Source organism: Trachymyrmex septentrionalis, unplaced genomic scaffold, assembly GCF_001594115.1.
Source record: "Trachymyrmex septentrionalis isolate Tsep2-gDNA-1 unplaced genomic scaffold, Tsep1.0 scaffold275, whole genome shotgun sequence".
Lineage (NCBI taxonomy): Eukaryota > Metazoa > Arthropoda > Insecta > Hymenoptera > Formicidae > Trachymyrmex > Trachymyrmex septentrionalis.
In genome coordinates, this window is record NW_017305436.1 from 130116 (window position 1) to 151309 (window position 21194).

The following is a 21194-nucleotide window of genomic DNA, read 5'->3' on the forward strand; positions in this document are numbered from 1 at the left end:
GACGTCACAGTAGGTGCTGTCACTAGGCGAGAGGGGGAAGTGGATGACGTCACGGGGGCGGGAGGAAAATGATATCACAGTAGGTGCTGTCACTAGGCGAGAGAAATGACGTCACGGGGATGTGCGGAGAAATTACGTAGCATGGGATATGCGGAAAATTACGTCCGTGTCGTGGTGATGACGTCACGCGGGGTCAGTGGCTGCCGGGCGAGGTCCAACTCCAGACGCGGTCCATCGTCGGTCCCCGCCACCACCACCATCAGACGTGGTTCCCACTGAAGGCTATACTTACTATTAATACTTACCATTTTTCCTCTTATGTGTCATCTTATTCTTCTAGCACGCGGAATATTTTATTTATTTATTATGTTATATTATTGGGTGTGTGAATATGACTCCGCCCTTTTTTGTGAAAATAAAATACATTTGCTTGTTTAGAAAATGAAATAAGTATTTATTCAAAGTATGCTCTATCTGCAACTACAACCTTCGCCCAGCTTTCAGGCAATTTACGGATTCCTTGCATGAAGAAGTCCTGGTCTTTTGAGGCAATCCAATTATCAAGCCAAATTTTGATGCTTTCGTAAGAAGTAAATCGCTCTCCTGTAAGATCTGACTGCATCGTTCGGAATAAGTAGTAATCTGAAGGAGCTATGTCTGGCGAATATAGCGGGTGGGGTAGCACTTCCCAGTCCTGTTCATTTAAATATGTTTTCACGACTTTTGCAGTATGCGGTCTGGCGTTGTCATGTTGAAAAATTAATTTGCTATGCCTATTCACCCATTCTGGTCGTTTTTCTTTTGTAGCTTCAAACGCATTAGTTGTCGTCGATAAACATCGCCATATGATAGTATTAGACGGTTTCAGCAACTCATAGTGCACAACACCTTTCTGATCCCATCAAATACAGAGCACAACCTTGGTACAATAAATATTTTTCTTTGGCTGTAATGGGCCGACTTCACCTGACTCACCCAGGCTTTTTTGCGTTTTGGATTCTCATAATATATCCATTTTTCATCTCCAGTAATTATTCGATGCAAAAAACCTTTTCTTTCTTGTCTTTGAAGCAGCATTTCACAAACGGTTTTTCGACGTTCGATGTCTCTGTCTTTTAATTCATGTGGAACCCAGTTACTATTATAGCTTTTTGAACCATTCCTATTGCTCGCAAACGTTTTGCAACAGTTGATCGATCGACATTTAATGTTGCTGCCAATTCTGATTGTGTTTGACAACAATCTTCAGCCAATGATTCTTCCAATTCAGCGTCTTCAAATTTTTTGGGTGGATTTCCATGTTTTTCAAAATTATCGTTTTTAAACCGTCGAAACCATTCTTTGCAAGTTGTATTTGATGGAGCATGCTCACCGTAAATATCCACAAGCAAATGATAAGTTTCCGCTGCACTTTTCCTTGTGCAATAAAACTTCCCGCAAATGATGTTTATTTGGAATAAAACCCGACATTTTCAATGCGATAAAAATGCTTGTTGTTTACGCTTCAAACGTATGTCACACACTGCGTTTGACAACTGACACAAAGTACTATCGAATACAAGTATTGACATTTTAATGTACACGCGTAAGCAGTGACACTAACGAACCTATTGGAAAGGGCGGAGTCATATTCACACACCCAATATATTTTATTTTATTTTAACGATTCGAAGAGTGCGAACGCACTATGCAATAAGCGCGATTTGTCATGTGCGATATCGCGCGTAATGCGATACCACAGAAATAAGGTGGAAAGAAGGATGGAAAGAAGGAAGGAATAATTGTCACTAAGATATTTTTATTTAGTTTTCATGTAATGCATTTGTTACGTCCGGCGGACTCGTACGACTCTTTTCTTTCGTAGAGATCTGGAATTCGTCGAAACACAAAAATTTTATTTCCCTTCTCTTTTTCTGTACACTAAAAACTAAAACAAGGAATCCGATGTCTCCTCGTGAATGTCGCTCCGAGATAAACTAAATCAATAACAAATAAGAAACGGCACGCGACGTTCGGGGGTAGATGCTGGGTGGCAACGATGCATGGCGGCTTATCGGCGCACGAGACGTGCGTTTTCCCATAAACCTCGAGATCATAAAATTTTGGAAGACACCTTCCCATACTACAGATTCCTGTCAACATCCTTTTCTCCCCCAAAATCTTGATCAATCCAAGAACAAAGGAAAATCCTACTACCAGCTAACGAAATCTATTTCACCAAATTTGAGTAATCTGGAGCGATTATAAAAATCGCGGTTCCGCGGATCTCGGTGTCATTTTTTCCTTGAGTTTTGGGAGGCTACAGTTGTCGCGATATTTAAAAAGGCTTCATCCGATTTTCGAAGCCCTTTTTCTCCAGTAGGGTCAGTGTTAAAGAAACATCACCAGCCTTGCACATCCTGGCCGGAGGATCTCCAATGATAAGCATCTCAGTAGTAAGTATATCTCTATTTTCTGGCCCCCTTCTCGCTTTATCTTTTGGTAATTTATTTCAATATTTCATTTTATCTCTTTTATTATTCATTTGTTTTATTTTATTTTTATTCTTTTCTTTCTTTCTTTCTCCCTTTTATGTACAAGAAAATAGAAACATTGCAATCCGTTCACGTTATAATTCCAATTTGTCGCCGTCGTCTCACGATAATTGTTCGCTGCCTGTCGACCGGTCATTCGCTATCATCATCCGAGGAAAATTAGGCCAAACTCTCTCAAATCCACTCCACCAAAACCTCCTTCTCTTTTATCCTCTCACTATTCTCTCCGTAATTCTTCTATTTTGCCACGATACTTTACACATACACGCACACACACACACGCACGCACGCACACACACACATTTATAAAAGCGTATGTATAACTCAGAGTTGAGAACCAAAAATTGTATTACTTTTTAATTTACTCGACAAAATTGTATTTATTTTTTTTCAAAATGTATCACTCAAGTTTGTTTTTTTTATTATTATATCATTATTAAATTAACTTCTCAGTAATCTTTATTCAAATAAAACCTCTCCTCGTATTCTTAAGTTCTCCCGCGATTGCACTTCGCCCTCTCTCCGGTCACTTGGATTAAGTTCCATGATCGAAAGTCAGGGCATACGGCCGTACTGGCGCAGCTGGCGTTAAAGTACGCCCTCTCGGCGCACTGACCCAGTTTGGGTCCTTTAAACGTACGTCCGACTCGTGTATCCGTTTAGCGGAGCACGAACGAGGTTTCCACTTCGTCCTCCGTTCGACGGCTCGTTAAGAGCCTCAGGACGAAGCGAAGCGCCTCCCGATTTGCGTCAGTCCTTCCCCACGGCTCCCTTGCGGTCCGGAGCCTGGACACGACTAAATTGATCTAACAATTCGGTTCCTTGTTACGTTCACCCCCTTAGCTCCGCATGCGCGCGGAGCTTGAACGTAACACATTATATACAATGTTATTTACAGCGTACACTATCAATTTGTATTTAATATATGAATTCTTGTCATAAATCTTACACAAAATATTTATAACATCATATTTGTTATTTATACAGTTTTGATGTAAATAAGTCACGAAATATTTAAACTTTTTACTCACCATTCATGTATTGTCATAGTTCACAATATACGTGTTCTACACATTATTCAAATTCGAGCATAAAAAGCACAGTCGATGGTTTCATATATGAACACTTATTACATAATGATAATTTCACATTGTCCACATTGCGTAATTTGACAAGTTCAATTTGAAGCTCTTGAATCGTTAATGATGATGGAGTAGTCGACTGCACCAATCGCTCGATATCCGTCCGTTTTTGGACGAATAACGTCCACGTAACATGAGGCAGGACGACGCGGTTGCCTCGAGTGTCGCCAATAGCCATTTCCACGTAGGAAATAGGTCCCACGGCGATCCCAATCTCTAGAAATTTGTACGCTGTCGATGTCAATGCGAATATTCTTCTCAAAATTGTACGAGAAGACGCGCTGCAATAAAGAAGAACAAACGAATAAGCAATATATAGAAAAAAATTTTTCACGAACAAATATAATTGAAATACTTACTTGCTGGACTCATGTTGAACGTATGAATCCATGGCGCTGGAGATCATTGCAAAACGAATCTGAACGACTGATGCAGTATCAACTCGTAAAAATCTCTGATACTATACAATTGCTACCTTTCTCAATATAATCCTTATGCTTATCATACATAGCATCGAGCAAGAAGTACTAATGCCAAGCACATTGCGGAAACCGAGTTCCCGATTGCTAATTAAATGCGGGAGCGATTACAATCAGCCATTTTACAGACTTTCAGCAAAAATCCTCGCAGATATTATATTTATATGATTATTTCCGATCAATGACAAAAAATGCAAACGTCAGATTTTATAACAAAAGATTTTTAGATACATCCCCGGTGATGACATTAATGTAATCTAACATCGCAAATTGCTATGTCAGCAAATTTGCAATGCGACTTTGTTAATGTAATATAAGAAATTTATTTCACGGATATTTAACATGTTTCGTAATGACAATGATTAATGCAATATGATACAAATGCGATGTTGCTAAATAATAATAATACATATAATGTGATATAATTGAGATGCAACGTTATCAAATAGTATAACATTTGCTAATATAGCTACAACTATAGTTACTTTACTAACAGTCCGTCTCCTCTCTCAGTCTGTGTTGATCCGCACTACTGAACGTAATAATCGACACGTAATGTCTGTCTTACATATCTGCGTTCCTTCTTACTGTATATATTTCAAAAGTTTTTTATTCCTTTTTGGACACGCTAATTAAAATTTCTCACACATGAATTCTGGTGAGTTTTTATTACATAATTTTATTATTTTTGTTAGATTTCCGGTATTTTATTTTATTTATGCGTAGATTTTTTTTGTGGTACGTTTTTTTGTTTTTTAATTTATCTTTTTTATCAATTAGAACTTTACCAAGATATTTTTATTATAATATATTTGACGGTTCAATCGTACGGAAATTATATTGAATTCGAGATCAAGACTCACCCGAACTGTGAATATTCTGAATATGCGATCATTTGCGATAATTGATTTTATTCTGCGACTTTTTCGTTATGCTAATGTCTGAAGAGGGCTCAAACCGGTAGCCGAAACATGTAACCTTAATCATTTCTTAATTTATATTCTAATTTTTTGCGTTATGTAATTTTTCATCTCTGTTATTTGTAATATAAATTTTTTGTGTATTTTAAAGAAATGTGTTGACTCTTACTTTGCACGATATTTATTTTTATTTATACAGCTACTTTATTAGCGTAATTTAAGATTTTTTTCAAGAATAACAATCATTAATGTATTGTAATTCAAGATTTTATATTTCAGCCAATATCGATATGGGGCTTGTTGAGCCAACATCTCATAAGTAATCTTATAAACTCAACTGCTTAAATGAAATCTGTCTTTATCAATATTTTTATTCTGTGTTAACGATTAAACACACTTTACGTTTAATTATTATCATAAAGAGTTAAGATTTTAGTTTTCCTGATTTTGTTAATTAAAGCATTTAAAAAGAATATTACAAATTATATTTAAGATGAAAGTAGCCAACAAAATTAACGCAACACTTGTTTCATTCTGCAAAAATAGGCAAATTTCAAGATACAATAACTTCGTCAAAAATCGTCGTATCGGGATGTTTAAAAAAGCATTTTACAGGTTGAAACCTCTACTTTTTAGATGGTTACTTTAAAAAGCGGTCTCATGGAGATTTTATGAAGTTACAGAAACGTAAATGAAGATATATCAGATCTCAACAATTTTTAGTCTACTCCGTGGAACTCCGCAAATTTCGTAAAAAATTTTGAGATCTGATATATCTTCATTTATGTTTATGTAACTTTATAAAATCTCCATGAGACCGTTTTTTTAAAGTAGCAACCTGAAAAGTAAAGGTTTCAATCTGTAAAATGCTTTTCTAACACCCCGATATGACGATTTTTGACAAAGTTATTCTATCTTGAAGTTTGTATGCAGCTACTGAACAAAATTAGAGCCATTTAAAATCTGCGTTAAAGAGAATTAAATTCAAATTTCACATATCTTTGCGAAGTATGGTCACGAAGCGATGAAAAAACATTTTAAAGCCATAACTTCTTTAATTGTAAGTAAAGTTTAACATTTTCTCTTTAAAATGATTTTTTATCATTATGTTACAATTTTTTCACTGAATGATTTGAAATGAGTAGTGCATTATGTTGTCTTTTCTCTGAAAATTTCTAAAAATTGCGTGCGTGCGTGTTGAGGGAAGTGTGTGAGTGACATTTACACTTTAAAATTTAGTATTTCCGCCTCGTGACTTCTTGCAAACAATCACGCATATTGATGAAAGATCTAATTACGGCTTGAGATATTTCCCACCATTATTCGATGCAATGTTGCTTCTAGTTCTTAGAGATTTGTTGGCGGTCTTTTCAAATTGCATTCCCTTCTTTCCATCATGTCCCATACATGTTTGATGGGATTTAAATCCGCGCTCATCGGTGGATGTGATAGCACCTCGATGTTGTTTTCTTTGTGGAAGTTAAGGATTTTCCTAGTAGTATGTGGTCGAGCATTGTTCTGTATTAAAATGAAATTGCGTCCTACTCGACAATGCATCGGAATGACGTGAAGACGGAAAATTTCCTCCATAATGTATAGCTGTCATTCCAGGAGGTAATAAGGTGACGATGTTCGTGCGTCTACGTGTTGATATTCCACCTCATACCATAATGGAACCACCATCAAACGATTACAATTTCGTTCATAACGATACCCACGATGACACCAAACACGAATTTTTGCATCAGAACTAAAAAGGCAAAACCGTGATTCATCAGTTAATAGTTGTTCCACTGTTTTGCAGTCCAATTTTGATCAAAGCAAGCATATTCTAAACGGGCATGTTGAGCCACAGATAACATTGGCGCTCGAGCACGAGTCTACGATCTCAAGTCTCTTTCGTGTAAACGCTTCCTGATTGTTTGAACGCTGATTCGTCGGTGCGGAAGAATTTCGCTTACAATTTATCGCGCAATCATTATTGGATTTCGCATTGCCACATTGACGATGTTGCGATCTTTACGAGCTGATGTTACTCGTTTTCAACCTTGTCCGTTCCTTCGACAAAATCTTCCTGTCTGTTGGTAACGAATGTAAACTCGACCGATGGAGGACCGATTAACACCCACTCTTCTTGCAATATGATTCTGACTCAATCCTTCTTCCAGAAGAGCAATAATATTGGGAGTATAAATAAGTTTCCGCCGTTTGACAAACAATGGCGCTACCAATATGTTATAGTTAAAAGTCAGCTGTAAAACGTCATATCGTAAGATTGGACATCTGGCAAGAACCTTGAAATATTAGCGATTTTGTATCAGCATCTTATATCTTTTTTCGTGCGAAAATGTCGAGTTTTGAGCCGAATAAGCATCATTTGCGGGAGCTTTTGATTTACTTCTTTAATTTGAAGAAATCTGCAGCTGAGGCGCATCGATTGCTTGTAGCATATGGTGAGGCTGCCTTAAGTGAGAGAAGTTGCCGTGAGTGGTTTCAAAAGTTTAAGAACGGTGAATTTGACGTCGAAGACAAAGAACGTAGCGGAAAGCCGAAAGTGTACGAAGACGCGGAATTGGAAGCATTATTGGATGAAGATTCGTGCTAAACGCAAAAAGCACTTGCACTTACATTAGGAGTGACTCAACCAACAATTTCACATCGCTTAAAATCGTTGGGAATGATTCAAAAGCAAGGAAATTGGGTTCCATATGAACCCAACTGAAGTCGAGAAACGTTGAACGCCGATTTTTCACATGTGAAATGCTGCTTGCCAGGCATAAACGAAAGGGTTTTTTGCACCGTGTAGTCACTGGTGATGAAAAATGGATCCACTACGATAACCCAAAGAAGAAGAAATCATGAGGACCACCTGGCCATGCTTCAACATCGACAGCCAAGCCGAACATTCATGGGAAAAAGCTCATGTTGTGTATTTGGTGGGATCAGCTAGGCTCGTTTATTATGAGTTGCTCAAACCGAACGAAACCATTACTGGGGCTCTCTACCGAACACAATTGATGAGATTGAGCCGAGCCCTCAAGGAAAAACGCGCCCACTACTACTCCAGACACGACAAAGTTATCCTTCTGCATGATAATGCTCGTCCACATGTTGCGGCGCCGGTCAAAACCTACTTGGAAACACTCAATTGGAAAGTTTTACCCCACCCGCCGTATTCACCAGACATTGCTCCTTCTGATTACTATCTGTTTCGATCGATGGCGCATGGCCTGTCTGAGCAACACTTCACATCATATGAAGATACCAAAAATTGGGTCGATTCGTGGATAGCTTCAAAAGATGAAGCGTTTTTCCGACGCGGTATCCGTATGCTGCCAGAAAGATGGGAAAAAGCGATGGACAATACTTCGAATAAAACGTTAGGTACCGTTCTTTCACAATAAATGCCCAATTTTTGATAAAAAACGGCGGAAACTTATTTATACTCCTAATAATTTGTGCACACTGAATTTTATTCAACCGAAGCATTTTGTTACGACCCTGCTTTTTTGAACGATAACTTCAGTTAATTTAAACTAAAGGTTGGGGCGCATTGTGGCGTCAAGTGTAACAGAAGAGAGGGTCCAGGCGGAGGATGCTGCCGTTGGAGATTGGCTGACGGCCCGGACAGAGGAGAGTCTTGGATGGAGGCGGTTAGCCGGTCGGTCAAAAGGAAAAGAAGGAAACGCAGGCGAAAAACTCAGTCTGGAAGTAAAGTTTTGCTTGACCGTCTTATGTATCCCGACGCCTGATCCGAGGGGGAGAGCCGGGATGTTTAAAAGTGATAGTGGAGTGGGGGGCGGGCAGACCGGTGGCGTTGTGGATTGTGGGACTCGGGTTTTCTCGGCTCTCCCGGCTATTGGGGCGCTTCTGGGTCGCGCGGGTGCTCGCCCTGCTTATGCCCATTCACGCGTTCGCGCGCTGAAGATCGTGCTTAAATCGTGCGTCAAAAGGATGACTTTTTGAAGAAGAAGTCAAAGACAAGTAACATCCGCTCATGAAGATCGCAATGTGGCAACATCGTCAATGTGGCAATGTGAAATCCAACAATAATTGCGCGACAAATTGTAAGCGAAATTCTTCCGCACCGACGAATCAGCGTTCAAACAATCAGAAGGTGTTTACACGAAAGAGACTTGAGATCGTAGACTCGAGCTCCAATGTTATCTGTGGCTCATCAACATGCCCGTTTAGAATATGCTCGCTTTGATCAAAATTGGACTGCAAGACAGTGGAACAACGTACTGTTCACTGATGAATCACGGTTTTGCCTCTTTAGTTCTGATGCAATTCGTGTTTGGCGTCGTCGTAGGTATCGTTATGAACGAAATTGTATCGAGCGTTTGATGGTGGTTTCATTATAGTATGAGATGGAATATCAACACATAGACGCACGAACCCCGTCACCTTATCGCCTCTTGGAATGACAGCTATGTTGCTATGTGGAGGCAATTTTGCGTGTTCCGATGCGTTGTCGAGGGACGCGATTTCATTCTAATGCAGGACAATGCTCGATCACATACCGCTAGTCCTTAACTTCCTCGGAGAAAACAACATCGAAGTGCTACCACATCCAATGAGCGCGGATTTAAATCCCATCGAACATGTATGGGAAGAAGGGTACGCAATTTGGAAAGACCGCCAACGAATCTCCAAGAACTAGAAGCAACATTGCATCAAATATGGTGAGAAATATCTCAAGCCGTAATTAAATCTTTCATCAGTATGCGTGATCAGTATCGTTTGCAAGAAGTCATTCGGAGACGAGACGGAAATATCAGATTTGTAAGTGTATATGTCACTCACGCACTTCCCCCAACACACACACGCACGCATGCACGTACGCACGCACACGAAGTGTAAGTCCGACCATGTAACCTCCCCGTGATATATCTCAGGTAATGCTAATACCAGCGGCAAAATTTTTAGAAATTTTTAGAGAATAGACAACATAAATCCATTACTCACTTCAAATCACTCAGTGAAAAAAATTGTAGCATAATGATAAAAAATCATTTTAAAGTAAAAATGTTAAACTTTACTTACAATTAAAGAAGTTATGGCTTTAAAATATTTTTTCGCACATTGCTTTGCGACCATTCTTCGCGGAGATATGTGAAATTTAAATTTAGTTTTTTTAACGCTGATTTTAAGTGACTCTAATTTTGTTCAGTAGCTGCATGCAAACTTCAGGATAGAATAACTTCGTCAAAAATCGTTGTATCGGGATGTTAGAAAAATATTTTACAGGTTGAAACCTCTACTTTTCAAGTCGCTACTTTTTAAAAAATGGTCTCATGAAGATTTTATAAAGTTATACAATACAAACATAAATGAATATATCAGATCTCAAAATTTTTTATGAAATTTGCGGAGTTCCACGGGGTGGACTAAAAATTGTACACAAATGCGATTTACATTATTCAAAAAAGCGAATCTTTATCTTTAATTTGCTTTTTTACGAAGCTCCGTACGAAATCATAAAAATTAACGGTTTTTTTTTGTTCTACTTACTCACTTTATTTTATTTATTGTTTAAATTTATTTTATTAAGAAGAAGGAGAGGAAGGGGGAGGAGGAGAGAGAGAGAGAGAGAAAGAGAGAGAGAGAGAGAGAGAGAGAGAGGGGGGGGGGAGAGGCAGAGAGGGAGCGTGTTCACCCGTTCAATCTAGAGCGTCTAGTCGAAGAGAGGCGTCAACTGATCACGTGACTTTGAATAAAAATTACGTAAACATTATTTTAAGCATATTTCTCTTAGTCTTTTCTTACAACTTATTTTATTTTTATGGATAGATCTCACTTATTACTTAAAGTCTACACATGTATTCTTGAATTTCATGACTTAGAATAAATTCTTGCAATATGTTGATGAGGAAGATCTAAGTAAAAGAAATACTAGTATCTTAAAAAAAGTTTACATTAAATATGTCTCGCGATCCCGCCGATAGGTTTCTTATATCATATGAAGTGTTGGAGGTATTTACATTTCGATTGTTAAGAGAGCTGGCGATGGTAATACTAGATTGAACATTGGTGATTTGGATAAAAGACCGGGCAGAACAAAGATTAAGAACTGAAGGATAAAAATAAAAAATTAAGAACTGAAAAAAGAACCGAAAAAAATCATAAAATTTTACCAGTTCGGTATTGGTATTATAAACTTTACAAAATTTGGGTACGGTTTCGGTTTCGGTTCACTAAAAGAAAGAGTTCCGAAACAGTTTTCGGTTCCGATTTCGGTTCGGTCTAAATCCCTGCTACCATCAGCATTCCAATTTTAGTAAGTACGTTATTGGTGCAAATACGCATTTCAGATTGGAATGGTATTTTTAGTACTATCAGTTGTATCAAGATGGCCGGAGTGAACGTTTTTTTGCTTCGGTTTGAATTTTGCATCATCAATATTTTAAAAGTATTATCGACAATATAATGCATTTGTATTCATAATTATCATTCCATTATTATTTGTTTTGGCCGTATTGACTCCCTTTTGATTCTACCAGCACGTGCCAATAATTTAAAAAAGAAGAAAAAAGAGTTAGTGAATTCATTGTTAGAAAATTGTGAAATATTAACTTTAAAATAGATAAACATAAGTAATAAAAGATTTTATTTGCAATGTATTTTTAAGAGTAATGCTTGAAAAATCTAATGAGGAATCTAGCGATAAATCAGATTCGGCAGAAATAGTAAACGTAATAAATAATTTCTGCGAACGTATATACTCGTACATATGTATTACACATATGTATTCTACGTAGTAGACGCAATGCATATAACTTTGGTTTTACTTTATGTAAGTTTTATATTGTTTTATTAATGTAATAATTTTGATAATCATTGGGCTATTCATTACATAGCTAATTTGGCATTTGGATAAAGAAGAACGGACTAATTGTCGGGAATCATTAACTTGGAATTTGCGTTAATTATGTAATTCCGATTTATATTATATTTCATATTGATAAGGATCCGAATTGAAGGGTTAAAACGTATATTTTATTTGTTTTGTTACTTTCACACGAAAAATAAAGAATTTTTGTGCATCCGAACAGTTGATGTAAGCTCTGATGAGCTTTTTTACATTTTTCACTGATTAAAATTAAAGTCACTCTAATTTTAACATAGCATCTGCAAGAATTTTTTTGTATTTTACTTATTACAAATTTTTTGTATATATTTTTTAACGTTACAATCTAAGATAATTGCAGTGAGTAGAACAGAAGCCTTAAGATTATGACAATACACATGTAATTTTTGTATTTTTTTAAAACTTATAGTAACATATGAAAATAAGTACGCGAAATGATTAAAAAATAATTAAGTTATAACGTAATGGAATAATTTTTGTTAGGTATTTTCTAAGGACGTAAAATAAATTAAATTAGTAACTCTTTAGGCATAATACTAAGGTTCAATGCTTTTTATTACTTATTACATAAGTTTTATCTTTTAGTTTACCGAATAGTACAATAGATTTTATAATTAAACAAGGAGTTGGGGAACTCAGGATGTTCTTGAGGAATAATCCGGATCTTTTAGTTACCAAAGCGGACAAGGATAATGCTACTGTAATTTTGACTTACCAAGAATACCCAGACAAAATGCGTGACATACTTTCGGATAAGGACACTTACAGATTGATAAACAAAGACCCTACTAACAAACTGACTACGGGAATACGATCTCTCTTAACTGGTTGGAGATCGAAAGGCTTTGTTGATCAAGATGTATATAAAAAATTGTATATTTCGGACGGTGATTTACCGAGATCCTATGGGCTCCCAAAAATTCATAAGACGAACATCCCGCTAAGAATAATAGTAAGTACCATCAATAGTCCTTTTTACAAATTAGCAGTTTTCTTGAAAGAAATTATTAATAAAAGTTTAAATAACAATGAAAAATTTTGATACATTAAAAATAGCTATGAGTTAGTCAAGAGAATTAATGGTCTATCTTTGCCTGAAGATTATCGAATAGTTTCGTTTGACATCTCATCCATGTACTCCAACATTCCCATCGAATTGGCTTTAAATAGTGTTTTAAGTAGATGGAATCGGATTGAGAAGAATACTTCCCTTTCAAGAATTCAAAAGGGCTATTTCCATCATTTTAAATTCAATCTTTTTTAAGTTTAATGATGAATATTACGAACAAATTTTTGGGTTACCCATGGGATCACCTCTATCACCGATTTTGGCGGACTTGGTGATTCAAGACTTGGAAAATAACATTTTCAGCACTCTTACCATGCACATATCTTTTTATTATAGATATGTGGATGATATCGTGCTTGCAGCTCCTACAAATGAGATTAATAACATCTTGGATTCCTTTAATTCTTACCACGAACGCATAAAATTTACGGTCGATCATGGTAATGAGTTTGGTGTCAATTTTTTAGATGTAAAACTTTTGCACGATAGAGGTAGTATTATATTTGACTTGTACAAAAAGTCTACAAACTCAGGAAGGTTTCTTAATTTTTTTCTCCAATCACCCTATCACACATAAAAAAGGCGTCGTGATTGGGTTAGTAGACAAAATTTTATTTCTATCTCATCCAAAATTTCATCACGCGAACATTGAATCCTTAATTAACTCTCTCCTCCGCAATGGATATCTCTTACAATTGTTATTTAAAACTATAAAAAACAGAATAAAATCGCTATCCAGGAAAAATAATTTCGAGATCATTAGTGAATATGATCCGGACTCTAACTTGAATACGGTTGAAAAGAAAAAATATTTCACTATCCCTTACTTAAAAGGAGCATCGGAAAAATTTAACAGAGCCCTTAATAAATATAAATTTGCGTTAGTATTTAAACCGATGAATAATTTAAATAGGTTTATAAAAACGGGCAAAGATAAAGTTAAAAAAGACGAACTTTCTAACGTTGTATACAAAATTGAGTGCAAGGATTGTAATTATTCATATGTAGGTCAAACTAAAAGAAAATTAAAAACGCGATTAAAAGAATATATAAACGATGTTAAAAAACCTATCAATTCTCTTTCGGTCATTTTTAATCACAGAATTGACACGGATCATATGATGGACTGGGATAACACTAAGATATTAGATTCCGAACGGGCTTATTACAAAAGATTGATATCGGAAATGATTCATATTAAAACGCAAGGGAAGGGATTAAATAAACAGAGTGATATCGAGCGGTTTTCAGACCTTTACCTCCCTCTCCTTGAATAATAATTCTAGCCCCACTCAAAAAATTCTTCCACTTCTCCTTCCTTTTCTTATTCTTCCTCCTCTTTTTCCTTTATTTCCACTATAAATAGACGAGCATTTGGGCCTTTGGCATTACGATTGTGCGAATTCTCAAGTGCTAAAAATTATCGCAGTGTTCAGTATACGGAGGAGTCCCGCTCCATAGGATAAGCGTAAGTCTACTACTATTCTTAAAAAGTCATCTTTGTCTAACATATTACGTATTTATTGAATACGAGAATAACTTTACTGAATTAAAAAATTGTGCTTTCACAATAGAAATGGGCACTTGCTTGTCTCTCTGTGGCGGCTCGTCGGTATTTATAGAACGTGATATGGCTTGACAATAATTACAATCGATATGAACTACTTAGATCGATGAGATTAATTCCATACAATAAAGAAAGGAAGAAAACCGTACAGTCTACTCTTAAATTCGATCGAATTTTGTATTGTTATATATTGTATTGTATAAATGATTAAAATTTAAGATAATTAATATTGTTTAAATCACGGATACCGATGCGAATAATGGGCACAATAAAGATGCTATAGATTATGTACTAACTAACATTACGATTAAGGGTCGAATTATGTATCTAGTTTTTTAAATAATTTAATGTTTTAATTATTGTACTGAAGATGGTCAGATTGTGACCGAAACGTCTACATATTGTTTGAATTGTTTATTAATATATAACTTATTTACATCTGTAGTGTGGCTGTATGCTCTTTTTCATTTAACCTAAGTTTTATCTGTTTATGTCATCCAAGTGACGTTGAAATATGATAAGAAAGAAAAAAATATTGACATAATTTTTATAATATGTATAGTTATAAGTTTCAGATAAAAACAAATATTGTATATATAACTATGAAAATAATAAATATTTTGTTAATTTAAAAATGTAAATAGAAAAATAAAATTATTTTTTTAATTTACTGTTGAAGTTGTTAAATCGTCAAGCTGAATTAACAAGCGAACTAAGAAAACGAATTATAGCAAGAATAATGTGCGAGAAAAGAAAGAATAATCGAAAGTTGAAAGAAGATTGAAAGTATTGGGGCGTAACTTAAGAAGGATATAACGATATTTTTCGAGTACTTCTCTGCACGTTTTAATAAATCGCGGTCGTGCCAGCATAGCACGACAATTGACTGGAAATGGGATAAACATGAAGCAAGAAGTGACCAGAATTGTCCTGCCAAAGATTAGAAAGTTGCGGTGAAGCGAAATGTATAAAACTGCAACGACGGATTTCCTCTCTTTAGTTTAACAAATTGAATTCCTGTCTACTTTCAATTCATCACAAGGATAATGAATAATTTGGTAAATAGCAAATTTATTGTAATAATCATTTTATTTATCAGCTTATAGCATTCGAATGAATAGATTATTTTGTTTTTTATAATAATAAAAAAAGAATTAATAAATATATTTCACAAATTTTGAAATTAGTTTTTATTTTTGTTTTCGTTTGTGTTCTTATATTATAATATAAAAATTTATTTTTAATTATCGTTGAAAATAAATCAATAATTGAGGTGATCCTTTAATAAATTGAGTTATAAAATTTTATTAAATTAACAAATAAAATCTAAGTTCCTAGTAATAATATCTTAGTAGTAATTATCTAGTAGTAATATCTTTATTAATTTATATATAATGAAACCTAAGTGATATGTGTTTTTGTATTTACTATAAAATAAAAATCCCATAAATAAAAATTCTACTTTTGAACAATACGTAACAGGTATATATAATATTATAATTTAGCGTCCATTATAATATAAAATTTTTTTCACTTATATATATATATATAAAAGTGAAAAAAATTTGATATTAATAATGGACGCTAAATTATAATATTTAAAAATTATTACCTCACTCAATCTAAATGAACCTTGAACAAAACTCTGTTGTACAAAATTAAATAATAAAATCCAAATTCCAAGTATCTTTATTAATTTATAAATAGTGAAAACTAAATGATTAGTATCATTTATATAAAAGATTCCATATCAACAACTGGCACCAAGTTAAATTTCATAAAATTTTATTGATCATTTATATAAAAGATTTGATATCAACAACTGGTGCAAAGTTAAATTCCATATCAAATTATATAAAGAATACAATCCAAGCGACAGTATTTTTAATTTTTACAATACAAAATTTTTACCTAAGTATACAGAGTATTTGACAAGTAACGATAAAACTCTCACATACGGATAGAACGGACTAAACTGACAAGTAACCCTACCTTTCTGTCACTCGTCGAATTTAATGAAACTTGGTACATTTGTAGAGCAGACAAAAATAATAGGCACAAAATAATAGGCACATATTTTTTTATATCAACAGTGTTTGAGAATAGAAATTACCCTTATAGTGATAAGCACGAGCATCTAATCTAATTTTTTGCAGTTTAGCTTACTCTATTAGAGCTACTGCTAAATTTTAAAGATGATGAGAGGCTATATGTTTCCTGAAAGCAAATTCAGTATAAAAAATATAGAATTCAAAATGGCAGACTCAATATGGCGACTTGTTGAAAGAAAAATAATCTTAATATAAATTAATTCCTAAAGATTCCTTAATGATACAAAATGATTGGATATAACAGGGCAATAGGAATCAAACATGGTAATTCTTGTGCAAACCAATATGGTTAACAAAACAACTTTAATAATAATTAATCCGCTTACATATTTCGGCTCACTTTTGAGCCATCCTTAGAGATAATATGATGTTGTAATTACAAAAAGTTTTTTTACAAACTATTTTATTTTAGTGAACCATCTCCACCTATTAATGAAAACTATAATATAAAAACAAACTCTAATGACAATCTAAAATATATTAAAATTACTAAAAGGTAAATTTGTTGAAAACAAAAACTATTTATTATAAAATAATAGAAAATAGCTCACAAAACAAAAATTCACCATATCGCAAACATTTAAATTCTATCGGTTTAGTCAAAAACCAGTCTTTGACCATTCAATGAATTAGTGTCAATTATGTTGAAATTAATGAAAAACTTAACAATCTTATCTCGCTCTTTACCCAGAAATAACCAACGAGATGATGAGAAAATAGTTTATCCTCATTTCGTCTTTTTCTTTTTGCTTTTATTCTTTATTATTTAAAAAAAAATTTTTTGTTTCTATATTTTTTTATATTTTTACAATTTTTGTAACATTTATTACAAAATTTGTTATTTGTTGTAATTTTGTAGCAGGATTTTTATTTTTATTCTATGTATTTTTTACAAAAAAGATATAAAAAAAAAACTTTTGTATGCATAAAGATTTTGTACACTAAGCGCACTTTATGACTGCTACATTATTACATATCAAAGCACAGAAACTTTCACAATTTTTGGAACAGTAATCTATGGGATTATCAAAATGAAATGACTTTTCTTCTAAATATTCATTTTTGTATGAATATTTAAATAAATTTATAAAACGAGGAGAAGATAACTGATTATATATATATATAAGCGATTAAAGTTTGATAACGTTGTTTCGTAAGTGTAAGTTCATTATATAAAATAAGTGCGTCTGAAAAATATTTAATAAAATTTTTCCAAATTCCTTATGCCATATAAGAGTTTATTTAATTATCATTTCTGTAAAAAACATATAGAATAAAAATTAAAATTACGCTAACAAAATTATAAATATTACGAAAATTGTAAAAATATAAAATAATATAAAAATAAAAAAATAAAAAAAAATAGTAAAGAATAAAAATAAGAAGAAAAAGATAAAATGAGGATAGACTTTCCTCTCGTCATCTCCTCGTCAGGTTCGACAAAGAGCGAGATAAGATTGTTTCTCTTTCAGCAGGTCGTCATATTGAGCGTCATTTTGAATTTTACATTTTTACATTGGATTCGCTTTCAGGAAACATGATAGCTCTTATTATCTCTAAAATTTAGCAGTAGCTCTAATAGAGTAAGATGCAAGAAATTAGGTGCTCATGTTTATCACTATAAGAGTAATTTCTACCCTTAAATCTGCATCATTGTCGATATAAAAAAATATGTATCTATTATTTTTGTTTGCTCTACAAATGTATTTACCAAATTTCATTAAATTCAGCGAGTGACGGAAAAATAGGTATAATAAGGCTTGTAAGTCGAAAAGTCCTGTACCGTTTTACAATTTTCGCAATAATTAACAAGATATTAATTATTAAAAATCGCTAAATATTGATTTTCATTGATAATTTTTTACTCAAATACTATTAATTTTACAGAAAAACAACAAGAGATAACAATTTTTTATTTTTTTCTCATAAAGCTCTCTAAGAATTTTATCAATATTTTTTGTCAACTTTTTAGTACTGCATTTTCTTAGTGGCAACTATTTTTACCAACATGAAAAAATGCGGTATTAAAAAATTCTGAAAAATTTTAGAAGAATTCTATGAGAAGAAAATAAACAATTTTTGTCTCCTGTTTTTAATTCTCTTGTCATCAAATACCAAGATTACTTATCCTTCCTCATATATCGGTTCACTAAGTTCCGTGCTGCTTTTTCCTACACCTCTATCAAATATCTTAATTCCTTTCCTCTAATTCAATAAAAACCTGTCCCTTTCTATCCTCCTTTCGTTTCGCTGCCTCGCTTTTCATTGCCCCAGTATTTAAACGAGACTGATGTAATTGGTGTGTTTGCGGGTGTATGCGCGTGTGTGTATGTAAGTGAGTGTATGTGTGTGAGTGTATGTGTGTGTATGATTTCAGCTATTAGTTTACCTCTTATTGCATTGTTGTCTACTGCATTGTTATTCTGATTTTGTTACTGGGAGGCTTTGTAACAGCAATTTTGCTGACGCCTAACCATTTGCTACTATTGTCTATTATATTTATGTTTATGTTAACTATAGTCTATTGTATCATATTTTATGTCTATTACTCTGGTAACATGTAGTCTTTTTCATATATAGCTTTGCAAAAAACTAAATTAAATTAAATTGAATTAAAATTATTCTATAAAGTTGATAGCACTTAAGTAAAAAATTATTGAAGACCAATATATTCAGTGATTTTTAATAATTAATATCTTGTTAATTACTTCGCAAAATGGTAGAGAGCATTTCGACTCAGTTTAGTCTGCTATATCTCTGTACAAGAGTTTTATCGTTATTTATCAAACACCTTGTATATCTTTATATTCTTATTGAAGGATCTTCTTATTCGAATCTAAATGGCTCTAATTTTTCTTATATGAATTTTTTATATCGTAATTCATTCAAAGTGATTAAAAACATGAATGTAATATTTAAAATAAGAAAAAAAGATACATTCCCATAAGAGTAAAAGTATTCAGCGTGTGTATACATGCGCTTCGGTTATAGAATCGTATAAGTTACGAAAGATGTGCGAGCTGTTAGGTTTAAGTTTAAGATAAATAAATTTGAACTCATAAGATATGCGTTATAAAAAAGAGAAAAGAAATAAATAGTAAACTTTAAATAAATTAATAATATAATATAGGGCTATAAACCACTCAAGTTATTATGTGAGTAAAAATATCTATATCAACAATCTAAATTTTGTAACAGACATTTCATCGGTTACAAACATTATTATTTAACATTGAAAATGACTCGATAGGATCATTTTCAATGTTAAATAATAATTTCAAAAAAAATTATCAGTAACTATGCAAGATTACAGCGATATCATAAAGATTCTTAAAACAGTAGAACTCAGAGATGTAATCAACTTATTCTAAATTTGAGGAGAAGTTCAAAGTATAATAGACTTCATGCGATTATTATGCGACTTCTGAATTCAACATCAAGTTCCGATTTGAAGCTGCTTATATCTAGGTCGTGCAGTAATTCTGCCAACATGCGAGTACAACATGCGCTATTTTTATATTTTAATTTGTAAACATTTTGAGTAGTTACCAGTAACTTTTTAAAAATTATTATTTAACATTGAAAATGACTCGGAGTCGGAACGTCTGTTACAAAATTTAAATTGTTGATATAAACATTTTTATTTACATAATAACTTGAACGGTTCATAGCTCATATATTATATTATTAATTTATTTAATTAGTTGAACCGTTATTCTTTATTAAACATCAATAAATTTTATTTTTATTCAGTGTAATTTAATTTAAATAAAAAAATTTCATGTAAAAACACTTAGCGCTACTGGACCGAAAAGTGAAACAATAAATACCGTTCAAATGTTTATTATTATTATTATTATTATTATTAGGCGTTAGGAACTCGAAAGCTCATTGCCGCAAATACCAAATCCCGCCACTATTCCCGTCCCTGAGCCAGATCCCTCCATTTGTGACTCTCGTACCCCATTACGTTAAGGTCCATTCTAATATTAAAATGTTCAAATGTTTAATGAATTTAATTTGAATGCTACATTTATTAAAAAGAATTTTTTAATTTAATAAAAATTTTTTTTGCAGAACATGTATTCACAGCGTTTTATTACTTTTTTATAAAAAGGTAAATTTATACTGATTTCATACATTTTGTAGTGTCTTCTTATAAATAGTATACGAATTAATCAATTTAATATACTTTTTTTTCGAAGTTGTCAATGTCATGACCCTGGGTGAACACGAAATGGTTCTGGCAGTCGCTCGTTGATCGTTAAGAAATTATTGACATAAATGTTTAAAAAATCAATTAATTAAAAAAACAGACAACAATTTGAAACAAGGGTTCAACATTCACAATTCCAAATCTGTATGTAAAGTTATTCACAATTTATATTGTAGTTCTATGAATCATGATTTAAAACTTCTCAAGAATCTTAACTCTTCATTATAATTTATGATCATGTTAAGATAAACTCTGTGACTTTATTTATATTTTATATATATATAT

The 21194-nt window shown here is 33.2% G+C and overlaps 1 protein-coding gene across 1 annotated transcript in view; it reads left to right on the forward strand.

Annotated features, from left to right (window-relative positions):
- The first annotated feature begins 9695 nt into the window (after positions 1–9695).
- LOC108749215 overlaps positions 9696–21194 on the forward strand; it is a 52341-nt gene continuing 40842 nt past the window's right edge. Inside the window, exon 1 of the mRNA XM_018487781.1 lies at positions 9696–9760. Coding sequence (XP_018343283.1) covers positions 9758–9760 — 3 coding nt within the window. The 5' untranslated portion in view covers positions 9696–9757. The remainder of the gene's footprint in view (positions 9761–21194) is intronic.